This window comes from Panulirus ornatus, chromosome 21 (genome assembly GCF_036320965.1).
Source record: "Panulirus ornatus isolate Po-2019 chromosome 21, ASM3632096v1, whole genome shotgun sequence".
NCBI classification, from domain to species: domain Eukaryota; kingdom Metazoa; phylum Arthropoda; class Malacostraca; order Decapoda; family Palinuridae; genus Panulirus; species Panulirus ornatus.
Genome location: NC_092244.1, coordinates 590,248 through 603,211, shown reverse-complemented (window position 1 = coordinate 603,211; position 12,964 = coordinate 590,248). Strand labels below are relative to the sequence as shown.

Sequence of the window (12,964 nt, the reverse complement as noted above, 5' to 3'; positions counted from 1 at the left end):
ATTGGTTCACTATAATGTATGTAATAAGATACAGTGTATAGATCTATTGGTTTACTATAATGTATGTAATAAGATACAGTGTATAGATCTATTGGTTCACTATAATGTATGTAATAAAATACAGTGTATAGATCTATTGGTTCACTATAATGTAATAAGATACAGTGTATAGATCTATTGGTTTACTATAATGTATGTAATAAGATACAGTGTATAGATCTATTGGTTCACTATAATGTATGTAATAAGATACAGTGTATAGACCTATTGGTTCATTATAATGTATGTAGATACAGTGTATAGATCTATTGGTTCACTATAATGTATGTAATAAGATACAGTGTATAGATCTATTGGTTCACTATAATATGTAATAAGATACAGTGTATAGATCTATTGGTTCACGATAATGTATGTAATAAGATACAGTGTATAGATCTATTGGTTCACTATAACTGTATCTAATAAGATACAGTGAATAGATCTATTGGTTCACTATAACTGTATCTAATAAGATACAGGGAATAGATCTATTGGTTCACTATAATGTATGTAATAAGATACAGTGTATAGATCTATTGGTTCACTATAATGTATGTAATAAGATACAGTGTATAGATCTATTGGTTCACTATAACTATCTAATAAGATACAGTGAATAGATCTATTGGTTCACTATAACTGTATCTAATAAGATACAGTGAATAGATCTACTGGTTCACTATAATGTATGTAATAAGATACAGTGTATAGATCTATTGGTTCACTATAATGTATGTAATAAGATACAGTGTATAGATCTATTGGTTCACTATATCTGTATCTAATAAGATACAGTGAATAGATCTATTGGTTCACCATAACTGTATCTAGTAGGCTACAGTGTATACATCTGACCTTGGGTAAACAATTGATCTAGTCTGGGTTCAGCACCACAGATGTACCCTGGGGTCACCATCATAGCTCTACCTTGGGTTCAGCACCACAAATCTACCCTGGGGTCAGCATAATTGATCCATCCTGGGGTCAGGAGCACAGATCTACCGTAGGGTCAGCAGCATAGTAAGAGACAGGCAGATACCTTGGTTGTGGTCTGCTGCACACTTGGTCTCCTGCAGCAGGTCCCTCACCACTCGTACCACGGCTGCTTTCATCCTGTTAATGAGTAATATGTCTTAGAATAATCTGGGCAAGGTTAGGTTGTTATGTGGCAGGTAGGTTATGGTGGGAGGAGAGGAGAGGCGAGTTGTGGCAGGTAGGTTATGGTGGGAGGAAGGCAGGTCTACCATGACTGTGTGAGGCGTCACGATGGCCAGTTAACGTACAGCTCCTGAACGAGGAGGAGGGTATGGCCCGTATCCCAACTCCTGCAGTGATGAATGCTGCCTGGATGCAGGAGGCTCCTAAAGAGGCGCTAGGTATGCAGAAGGCTCCTAAAGAGGCGCTAGGGATGCAGAAGGCTCCTAAAGAGGCGCTAGGGATGCAGAAGGCTCCTAAAGAGGCGCTAGGGATGCAGAAGGCTCCTAAAGAGGCGCTAGGGATGCAAGAGGCTACTGAAGAGGCGCTAGGGATGCAAGAGGCTACTGAAGAGGCACTAGGGATGCAAGAGGCTACTGAAGAGGTGCTAGGGATGCAGAAGGCTCCTAAAGAGGCGCTAGGGATGCAGAAGGCTCCTAAAGGGGCGCTAGGGATGCAGAAGGCTCCTAAAGAGGCGCTAGGGATGCAGAAGGCTCCTAAAGAGGCGCTAGGGATGCAGAAGGCTCCTAAAGAGGCGCTAGGGATGCAGAAGGCTCCTAAAGAGGCGCTAGGGATGCAGAAGGCTCCTAAAGAGGCGCTAGGGATACAGAAGGCTCCTAAAGAGGCGCTAGGGATGCAGAAGGCTCCTAAAGAGGCGCTAGGGATGCAGAAGGCTCCTAAAGAGGCGCTAGGTATGCAGAAGGCTCCTAAAGAGGCGCTAGGGATGCAGAAGGCTCCTAAAGAGGCGCTAGGGATGCAGAAGGCTCCTAAAGAGGCGCTAGGGATGCAGAAGGCTCCTAAAGAGGCGCTAGGGATGCAGAAGGCTCCTAAAGAGGCGCTAGGGATGCAGAAGGCTCCTAAAGAGGGGCTAGGGATGCAGAAGGCTCCTAAAGAGGCGCTAGGGATGCAGAAGGCTCCTAAAGAGGCGCTAGGGATGCAAGAGGCTACTGAAGAGGCGCTAGGGATGCAAGAGGCTACTGAAGAGGCGCTATGGATCTAGGTCTGCTGTATTTATCAAATGATCGTCCGTTGTATTTATCAAATGATCGTCCGTTGTATTTATCAAATGATCATCCGTTGTATTTATCAAATGATCATCCGTTGTATTTATCAAATGATCGTCCGTTGTATTTATCAAATGATCATCCGTTGTATTTATCAAATGATCATCCGTTGTATTTATCAAATGATCATCCGTTGTATTTATCAAATGATCATCCGTTGTATTTATCAAATGATCATCCGTTGTATTTATCAAATGATCATCCGTTGTATTTATCAAATGATCATCCGTTGTATTTATCAAATGATCATCCGTTGTATTTATCAAATGATCATCCGTTGTATTTATCAAATGATCATCCGTTGTATTTATCAAATGATCATCCGTTGTATTCATCAAATGATCATCCGTTGTATTTATCAAATGATCATCCGTTGTATTTATCAAATGATCATCGTTGTATTTATCAAATGATCATCCGTTGTATTTATCAAATGATCATCCGTTGTATTTATCAAATGATCATCCGTTGTATTTATCAAATGATCATCCGTTGTATTTATCAAATGATCATCCGTTGTATTTATCAAATGATCATCCGTTGTATTCATCAAATGATCATCCGTTGTATTTATCAAATGATCATCCGTTGTATTTATCAAATGATCATCCGTTGTATTTATCAAATGATCATCCGTTGTATTTATCAAATGATCATCCGTTGTATTTATCAAATGATCATCCGTTGTATTTATCAAATGATCATCCGTTGTATTTATCAAATGATCATCCGTTGTATTTATCAAATGATCATCCGTTGTATTTATCAAATGATCATCCGTTGTATTCATCAAATGATCATCCGTTGTATTTATCAAATGATCATCCGTTGTATTTATCAAATGATCATCCGTTGTATTTATCAAATGATCATCCGTTGTATTTATCAAATGATCATCCGTTGTATTTATCAAATGATCATCTGTTGTATTTATCAAATGATCATCCGTTGTATTTATCAAATGATCATCCGTTGTATTTATCAAATGATCATCCGTTGTATTTATCAAATGATCATCCGTTGTATTTATCAAATGATCATCCGTTGTATTTATCAAATGATCATCCGTTGTATTTATCAAATGATCATCCGTTGTATTTATCAAATGATCATCTGTTGTATTCATCAAATGATCATCCGTTGTATTTATCAAATGATCATCCGTTGTATTCATCAAATGATCATGTTGTATTTATCAAATGATCATCCGTTGTATTTATCAAATGATCATCCGTTGTATTTATCAAATGATCATCCGTTGTATTCATCAAATGATCATCTGTTGTATTTATCAAATGATCATCCGTTGTATTTATCAAATGATCATCCGTTGTATTTATCAAATGATCATCCGTTGTATTTATCAAATGATCATCCGTTTTATCAAATGATCATCCGTTGTATTCATCAAATGATCATCCGTTGTATTTATCAAATGATCATCCGTTGTATTTATCAAATGATCATCCGTTGTATTCATCAAATGATCATCCGTTGTATTCATCAAATGATCATCCGTTGTATTTATCAAATGATCATCCGTTGTATTTATCAAATGATCATCCGTTGTATTCATCAAATGATCATCCGTTGTATTTATCAAATGATCATCCGTTGTATTTATCAAATGATCATCCGTTGTATTTATCAAATGATCATCCGTTGTATTTATCAAATGATCATCCGTTGTATTTATCAAATGATCATCCGTTGTATTCATCAAATGATCATCCGTTGTATTTATCAAATGATCATCCGTTGTATTTATCAAATGATCATCCGTTGTATTTATCAAATGATCATCCGTTGTATTCATCAAATGATCATCCGTTGTATTTATCAAATGATCATCCGTTGTATTTATCAAATGATCATCCGTTGTATTTATCAAATGATCATCCGTTGTATTTATCAAATGATCATCCGTTGTATTTATCAAATGATCATCCGTTGTATTTATCAAATGATCATCCGTTGTATTTATCAAATGATCATCCGTTGTATTTATCAAATGATCATCCGTTGTATTTATCAAATGATCATCCGTTGTATTTATCAAATGATCATCCGTTGTATTTATCAAATGATCATCCGTTGTATTTATCAAATGATCATCCGTTGTATTCATCAAATGATCATCCGTTGTATTATCAAATGATCATCCGTTGTATTATCAAATGATCATCCGTTGTATTCATCAAATGATCATCCGTTGTATTTATCAAATGATCATCCGTTGTATTATCAATGATCATCGTTGTATTTATCAAATGATCATCCGTTGTATTATCAAATGATCATCCGTTGTATTTATCAAATGATCATCCGTTGTATTTATCAAATGATCATCCGTTGTATTATCAAATGATCATCCGTTGTATTTATCAAATGATCATCCGTTGTATTTATCAAATGATCATCCGTTGTATTTATCAAATGATCATCCGTTGTATTTATCAAATGATCATCCGTTGTATTCATCAAATGATCATCCGTTGTATTCATCAAATGATCATCCGTTGTATTTATCAAATGATCATCCGTTGTATTTATCAAATGATCATCCGTTGTATTTATCAAATGATCATCCGTTGTATTTATCAAATGATCATCCGTTGTATTTATCAAATGATCATCCGTTGTATTTATCAAATGATCATCCGTTGTATTTATCAAATGATCATCCGTTGTATTTATCAAATGATCATCCGTTGTATTCATCAAATGATCATCCGTTGTATTTATCAAATGATCATCCGTTGTATTCATCAAATGATCATCCGTTGTATTCATCAAATGATCATCCGTTGTATTTATCAAATGATCATCCATTGTATTATAAATGATCATCCGTTGTATTCATCAAATGATCATCCGTTTTATCAAATGATCATCCGTTGTATTCATCAAATGATCATCCGTTGTATTTATCAAATGATCATCCGTTGTATTTATCAAATGATCATCCGTTGTATTCATCAAATGATCATCCGTTGTATTTATCAAATGATCATCCGTTGTATTCATCAAATGATCATCCGTTGTATTTATCAAATGATCATCCGTTGTATTCATCAAATGATCATCCGTTGTATTCATCAAATGATCATCCGTTGTATTCATCAAATGATCATCCGTTGTATTCATCAAATGATCATCCGTTGTATTCATCAAATGATCATCCGTTGTATTCATCAAATGATCATCCGTTGTATTCATCAAATGATCATCCGTTGTATTCATCAAATGATCATCCGTTGTATTTATCAAATGATCATCCGTTGTATTCATCAAATGATCATCTGTTGTATTTATCAAATGATCATCCGTTGTATTATCAAATGATCATCCGTTGTATTTATCAAATGATCATCCGTTGTATTTATCAATGATCATCCTTTGTATTCATCAATATGATCATCCGTTGTATTTATCAAATGATCATCCTTGTATTATCAATGATCATCCGTTTATTATAAATGATATCCGTTGTATTATCAAATGATCACTTTGTATTTATCAATGACAGTCCATGTATTCATCAATGTCATACTTGTATTCTAATCTGATCATCGTTGTATTACATAATGATCATCCTTTATCAGCTAATGTCATCCGTTGTATTCTCAAATGATTCCTATATCTCGTCTGTATTCATCATATTACATACCTTGTATTCTCAATATCATCGTCTGTATTCATAATGATCATCGTTGTATTTATCAAATGTCTCGTTGTATTCATATCAATGATCATCTTTGTATTTCAAATGATCATCCGTTTTTATCAATGATATCCGTTTATTATAATGACTTTGTATTCCTCAATATGTTCCTCGTTGTATTCTATCATATACATAACTTGTATTCTCTATGATTATCATCATTGTATCGTTCATATTACAATAACTTTGTATTCCTAATATGTTACAGTCATGTATCGTCATATTACATAACTTTGTATTCCTCATATGCTACAGTCATGTATCGTCATATTACATAACTTTGTATTCCTCTTATCCTAGTCATGTATCGTCATTATCACAACTTTGTATTCCTCATATGTCAGTCTGTTATCATTACATAACTTTGTATTCCTCATAGTGTTATCGTCATATTACATAACTTTGTATTCCTCATCATCATGTTCTCATATTACACAACTTTGTATTCCTCATATGCTAGTCATGTATCGTCATATTACATAACTTTGTATTCTCATATCTAGTCATGTATATCATAATTTGTATTCTCATAAATCGTTATCACATAACTTTGTATTCCTCATATGCTAGTCATGTATCGTCATATTACATAACTTTGTATTCCTCATATCCAGTCATGTATCGTCATATTACATAACTTTGTATTCCTCATATGCTAGTCATGTATCGTCATATTACATAACTTTGTATTCCTCATATGCTACATCATGTATCGTCATATACATAACTCTGTATCTCATATGCTAGTCATGTATCGTCATATTACATAACTCTGTATTCCTCATATGCTACAGTCATGTATCGTCATATTACATAACTCTGTATTCCTCATATGCTACAGTCATGTATCGTCATACTACATAACTTTGTATTCCTCATATCCTAGTCATGTTTCATTATATTACATAACTTTGTATTCCTCATTAGCTACAGTCATGTATCGTCATATTACATAACTCTGTATTCCTCATAAGCTACAGTCATGTATCGTCATATTACATAACTCTGTATTCCTCATATGCTACAGTCATGTATCGTCATATTACATAACTCTGTATTCCTCATATGCTACAGTCATGTATCGTCATATTACAACTTTGTATTCCTCATATGCTACAGTCATGTATCGGTCATATTACATAACTTTGTATTCCTCATATGCTACAGTCATGTATCGTCATATTACGTACCTTTGTATTCCTCATATGCTATTGTCTGTATCATATATCATTTCACATTGATATTTTCACTATATACCTGACCTGTTCCTTGTGTGTTCCATCATGAAGTTCTGTATTTATAAGCAGTTGTGACCATAACAACCCGAGAGAGCAACATTACCTGAGTCGTCAACGTTGGTCCGTCACCATGGTAACCTACTGCAAGGATCGAAGATTATTTCTCTTATGTTTTCTTGTTGTTAAGGAAGGGCCAGTGTCATTCTCTCTCTCCATGACAACTTGAGAAACAAAACATCTGAAATTATCATTACACTAAACATGACTTCCGAAAAAACAGTGATAAAAGTTTCCTGAAGTGATCTTAGACTGATGGTCTCCTGAAGATAAAGAGATCTTAGACTGAAGATAAAGTGTTCTTAAACTGAAGGTTTCCTGAAGATAAAATCATCTTAGACTGAAGGTTTTCCGAAGATAAAATGATCTTGGACTGAAAGTTTCCTAAAGTGATCTTAGTCTGAAGATTTCGTGATGATTAAATGATCTTAAACTAAAGGTTTCCTGAAAACAGTGACCTTAGACTGAAGGTTTCCTGAAGAAAGTGATCAAAGACTGAAGGTTTTCTGAAGATAAAGTGATCAAAAACTGAAGGTTTTCTGAAGATAAGTGATCTTAGACTGAAGGTTCTCTGAAGTGATCTTAGACTGATGGCTTCCTGAAGATAGAGTGATCTTAGACTGAAGGTTTCCTGAAGATAAAGTGATCTTAGACTGGAGGTTTCCTAAAGTGATCTGATGGTTTCCTGAAGATAAAGTGATCTTAGATTGAAGTTTTCCTGAAGATTAAGTGATCTTAAGACTAAGGTTTCCTGAAGCTAAAGTTATCTTAGACTGAAGGTTTCCTAAAGATAAAGTGATCTCAGACTGAAGTTTTTTTTTAAAGACAGTGATCTTAGACTGAAAGTTTCCTGAAGATAATCTTAGACTGAAGGCTTCCTAAAGATAAGTGATCTTAGACTGAAGATTTCCTGAAGATAAAATTATCTTAGATGGAAGGTTTCCTGAAGATAAAGTATTCTTAGTCTGAAGGTTTCCTGATGATGAAGTGATCTTAAATTGGTTCCCTGAAGATAGTGATTTTAGACTGAAGGTTTCCTGAAGATAAAGTGATCTTAGACTGAAGGCTTCCCAAAGATAAAGTGATCTTAGACCGACGGTTTCCTGAAGATAAAGTGATCTTAGACTGAAGGTTTCCAGAAGATAGTGATCTTAGACTGAAGTTTTCCTAAACATAAAGTGTTCTTAGACTGAAGGTTTCCTGAAGATAAAGTGACTTTAAAATGAAGATTTCCTGAAGATAAAATTATCTTAGACTGAAGGTTTCCTAAAGATAAAGTGTTCTTAGACTGAAGATTTCCTTAAGATAAAATGATCTTAGACTGAAGGTTTCCTGAAGACAAAGAGATCTTAGACTGAAGGTTTCCTGAAGATAAAGTGACTTTAAAATGAAGATCTCCTGAAGATAAAATTATCTTAGACTGAAGGTTTCCTAAAGATAAAGTGTTCTTAGACTGAAGATTTCCTTAAGATAAAATGATCTTAGACTGAAGGTTTCCTGAAGACAAAGAGATCTTAGACTGAAGGTTTCCTTAAGACAAAGAGATCTTAGACTGAAGGTTTCCTAAAGTGATCTTAGACTGAAGGTTTCCTTAAGATAAAGTGATCTTGGACTGAAATTTTCCAGAAGATAAAGTGATTTCAGACTGAAGGTTTCCCGAGGTGATCTTAGAATGAAGGTTTCCTGAATATAGTGATCATAGACTGAAGGTTCCTGAAGTGATCTTAGACTAATGGTTTCCTGAAGATAATGTGATCTTAGACTGAAGATTCCTGAAGATAGTGATCTTAAATCAAAGGTTTCCTGAAGATAAAGTGATTTTAGACTGAAGGTTTCCTGAAGATAAAGTGATCTTAAACTAGAGGTTTCCTAAAGATAAAGTGATCTTAGATTGATGGCTTCCTTAAGACAAAGTGATCTTAAACTGAAGGTTTACTGAAGTTAAAGTGATCTTAGACTGAAGGTTTTCTGAAGATAAAGTGATCTTAGACTGAAGGTTTCCTAAAGATAAAGTGATCTTAGATGAAGGTTTCCTGATATAGTGATCCTAGATGAAAGGTTTCCTAAAGATAAAGTGATCTTAGACTGAAGGCTTCCTGAAGATAGTGATCTTAGACTGAAAGTTTCCTGAAGATACAGTGATCTTAGACTGAAGGCTTCCTTAATATAAAGTGATCTTAGACTTAAGGTTTCCTGAAAATACAGTGATCTTAGACTGATGTTTTCCCAAAAGATGAAGTGATCTTAGACTGAAGTTTCCTGAAGATAGTGATCTTACACTGAAGGTTTCCTGAAGATAAAGTGATCTTAGACTGAAGGTTTCCTGAAGATAAAGTGATCTTAGACTGAGGTTTTCAAAATCCTAGACAGGTTTCCTGAAGATAAAGTGATCTTAGTCTGAGGTTTTCCAGAAGATAAACTGACCTTAGACTAAAGGTTTCATGAAGATAAAGTGTCCTTAGACTGAGGTTTTCCTAAAGATAAAGTGATCTTAGACTAAAGGTTTCCTGAATATAAAGTGATCACAGACTGAAGGTTTCCTGAAGTGATCTTAGACTGATGGTTCCCTGAAGATATAATGATCTTAGACTGAAAGTTTCCAGTAGATATTGTGATCTTAGACTGATGGTTTCCTGAAGATATGGTGATCTTAGACTGAAGGTTTCCTGAAGATAAAGTGATATTAGACTGAGGTTTTCCCAAAGATAAAGTGATCTTACAATAAAGGTTTCCTGAAGATAAAATGATCTTACAATAAAGGTTTCCTAAATATAATGTGATCTTAGACTGAAGGTTTCCTGAAGTGATCTCAGACTGATAGTTTCCTGAGGATATAGTGATCTTAGACTGAAGGTTTCCTCAAGATAATGTGATCTTAGACTGAAGGTTTCCTGAAGATATAATGATCTTAGACTAAAGGTTTCCTGAAGATAGAGTGATTTTAAACTGAAGGGTTCCTGAAGATAAAGTGATCTTAAACTGAAGGTTTCCTGAAGATAAAGTGATCTTAGACTGAAGGTTTCCTGAAGCTAAAGTGGTCTTAGACTGAAGGTTTCCTGAAGATATAGTGATTTTAGACTAAAGGTTTCCTGAAGATAAAGTGATCTTAAACTGAAGGGTTCCTAAAGATAAAGTGAGCTTAGACTGAAGGCTTCCTGAAGATAAAGTATATCTTAGACTGAAGGTTTCCTTAAGATTTAGTGATCTTAGACTTGAAGACAGTGATCTTAGATTAAAAGATAAAGAATCGTGTATCTGTCAAGTGAAAATATGAGAAAAAGTTCAATACTTATTTTCCTTTGTCGCTGTCTACTGCGTTAGTGAGGTAGCGCAAGGAAACAGACGAAAGAATGGCCCAACCCACCCACATACACATGTATTTACATACATGTCCACACACGCAAATATACATACCTATACATCTCAATGTACACATAAATATACACAAACAGACGTATACATATATACACATGTACATAATTCATACTTTCTGCCTTTATTTATTCCCATCACCACCTCGCCACACATGGAATAACAACCCCCTCCCCTCTCATGTGTGCAAGGTAGTGCTAGGAAAAGACAACAAAGGCCACATTCGTTCACACTCAGTCTCTAGCTATCATGTAATAATGCACCAAAACCACAGCTCCCTTTCCACATCCAGGCCCCACACAACTTTCCATGGTTTACCCCAGACGCTTCACATGCCCTGGTTCAATCCATTGACGGCACGTCGACCCGAGGAAACCATATCGTTCCAATTCACTCTATTCCTTGCACGCCTTTCACCCTCCTGCATTTTCAGGCCCCAATCACTCAAAATCTTTTTCACTCCATCTTTCCACCTCCAATTTGGTCTCCCACTTGTCCTTGTTCCCTCCACCTCTGACACATATATCCTCTTGGTCAATCTTTCCTCACTCATTCTTTCCATGTGATCAAACCATTTCAAAACACCCTCTTCTGCTCTCTCAACCACACTCTATTTAGTTCCACACATCTCTCTTACCCTTACATTACTTACTCGATCAAACCACCTCACACCACATATTGTCCTTAAACATCTCATTTCCAGCGCATCCACCCTCCTACGCACAACTCTATCCATAGCCCACATCTCGCAGGCATACAACATTGTTGGAACCACTATTCCTTCAAACATACCCATTTTTGCTCTCCGAGATAATGTTCTCGACTTCCACACATTCTTCAAGGCTCCCAGAACTTTCGCCCCCTCCCCCACCCTATTACGCTTCCATGGTTCCATCCGCTGCCAGATCCACTCCCAGATATCTAAAACACTTTACTTCCTCCAGTTTTTCTCCATTCAAACTTACCTCCCAATTAACTTGACCCTCAACCCTACAGTACCTAATAACCTTGCTCTTATTCACATTTACTCTTAACTTTCTTCTTTCACACACTTTATCAAATTCAGTAACCAGCTTCTGCAGTTTCTCACATGAACCAGCCACCAGCGCTGTATCATCAGCGAACAACAACTGACTTACTTCCCAAGCTCTCTCATCCACAACAGACTACATACTTGCCCCTCTTTCCAAAACTCTTGCATTCACCTCCCTAACAACCCCATCCATAAACAAATTAAACAACCATGGAGACATCACACACCCCTGCCGCAAACCTACATTCACTGAGAACCAATCACTTTCCTCTCTTCCTACATGTACACATGCCTTACATCCTCGATAAAAACTTTTCACTGCTTCCAACAACTTGCCTCCCACTCCATACATTCTTAATACCTTCCATACAGCATCTCTATCAACTCTATCATATGCCTTCTCCAGATCCATAAATGCCAAATACAAATCCATTTGCTTTTCTAAGTATTTCTCACATACATTCTTCAAAGCAAACACCTGATCCACACATCCTCTACCACTTCTGAAACCACACTGCTCTTCCCCAATCTGATGCTCTGTACATGCCTTCACCCTCTCAATCAATACCCTCCCATATAATTTACCAGGAATACTCAACAAACTTATACCTCTGTAATTTGAGCACTCACTCTTATCCCCTTTGCCTTTGTACAATGGCACTATGCACACATTCCGCCAATCCTCAGGCACCTCACCATGAGTCATACATACATTAAATAACCTTACCAACCAGTCAACAATACAGTCACCCCCTTTTTAATAAATTCTACTGCAATACCATCCAAACCCACTGCCTTGCCAGCTTTCATCTTCCCCAAAGCTTTTATTACCTCTTCTCTGTTTACCAAAACATTTTCCCTAACCCTCTCACTTTGCACACCACCTCGACCAAAACACCGTATATCTGCCAATCTATCATCAAACACATTCAACAAACCTTCAAAATACTCAATCCATCTCAATCCATCTCCTCACATCACCATTACTTATCATCTCCCCATTAATCCCCTTCACTGAAGTTCCCATTTGCTTCCTTATCTTACGCACTTTGTTTACCTCCTTCCAAAACATCTTTTTATTCTCCCTAAAATTTAATGATACTCTCTCACCCCAACTCTCATTTGCCCTCTTTTTCACCTCTGGCACCTTTCTCTTGACCTGCCTCTTTCTGTTATACATCTCCCACTCATTTGCATTATTTCCTTGCAAAAATAGTCCAAATGCCTCTCTCTTCTCTTT

General features: G+C 36.0%; 2 protein-coding genes across 2 annotated transcripts in view; both read right to left on the bottom strand.

The window, feature by feature from the left end:
• The window catches only part of LOC139756239 (uncharacterized), a 34,967-nt gene extending 27,468 nt beyond the window's left edge, over nucleotides 1–7,499 (bottom strand). Inside the window, exons 1-2 of the mRNA XM_071675415.1 lie at nucleotides 7,366–7,499; nucleotides 1,082–1,155 (exon numbers count right to left, since the gene is read on the bottom strand). Of these exons, the coding sequence (XP_071531516.1) occupies nucleotides 1,082–1,154 (73 nt within the window). The 5' untranslated portion in view covers nucleotide 1,155; nucleotides 7,366–7,499. The remainder of the gene's footprint in view (nucleotides 1–1,081; nucleotides 1,156–7,365) is intronic.
• LOC139756238 (uncharacterized) overlaps nucleotides 6,823–12,964 on the bottom strand; it is a 114,313-nt gene continuing 108,171 nt past the window's right edge. The window contains exon 9 of the mRNA XM_071675412.1: nucleotides 6,823–7,500. Coding sequence (XP_071531513.1) covers nucleotides 7,401–7,500 — 100 coding nt within the window. The 3' untranslated portion in view covers nucleotides 6,823–7,400. The remainder of the gene's footprint in view (nucleotides 7,501–12,964) is intronic.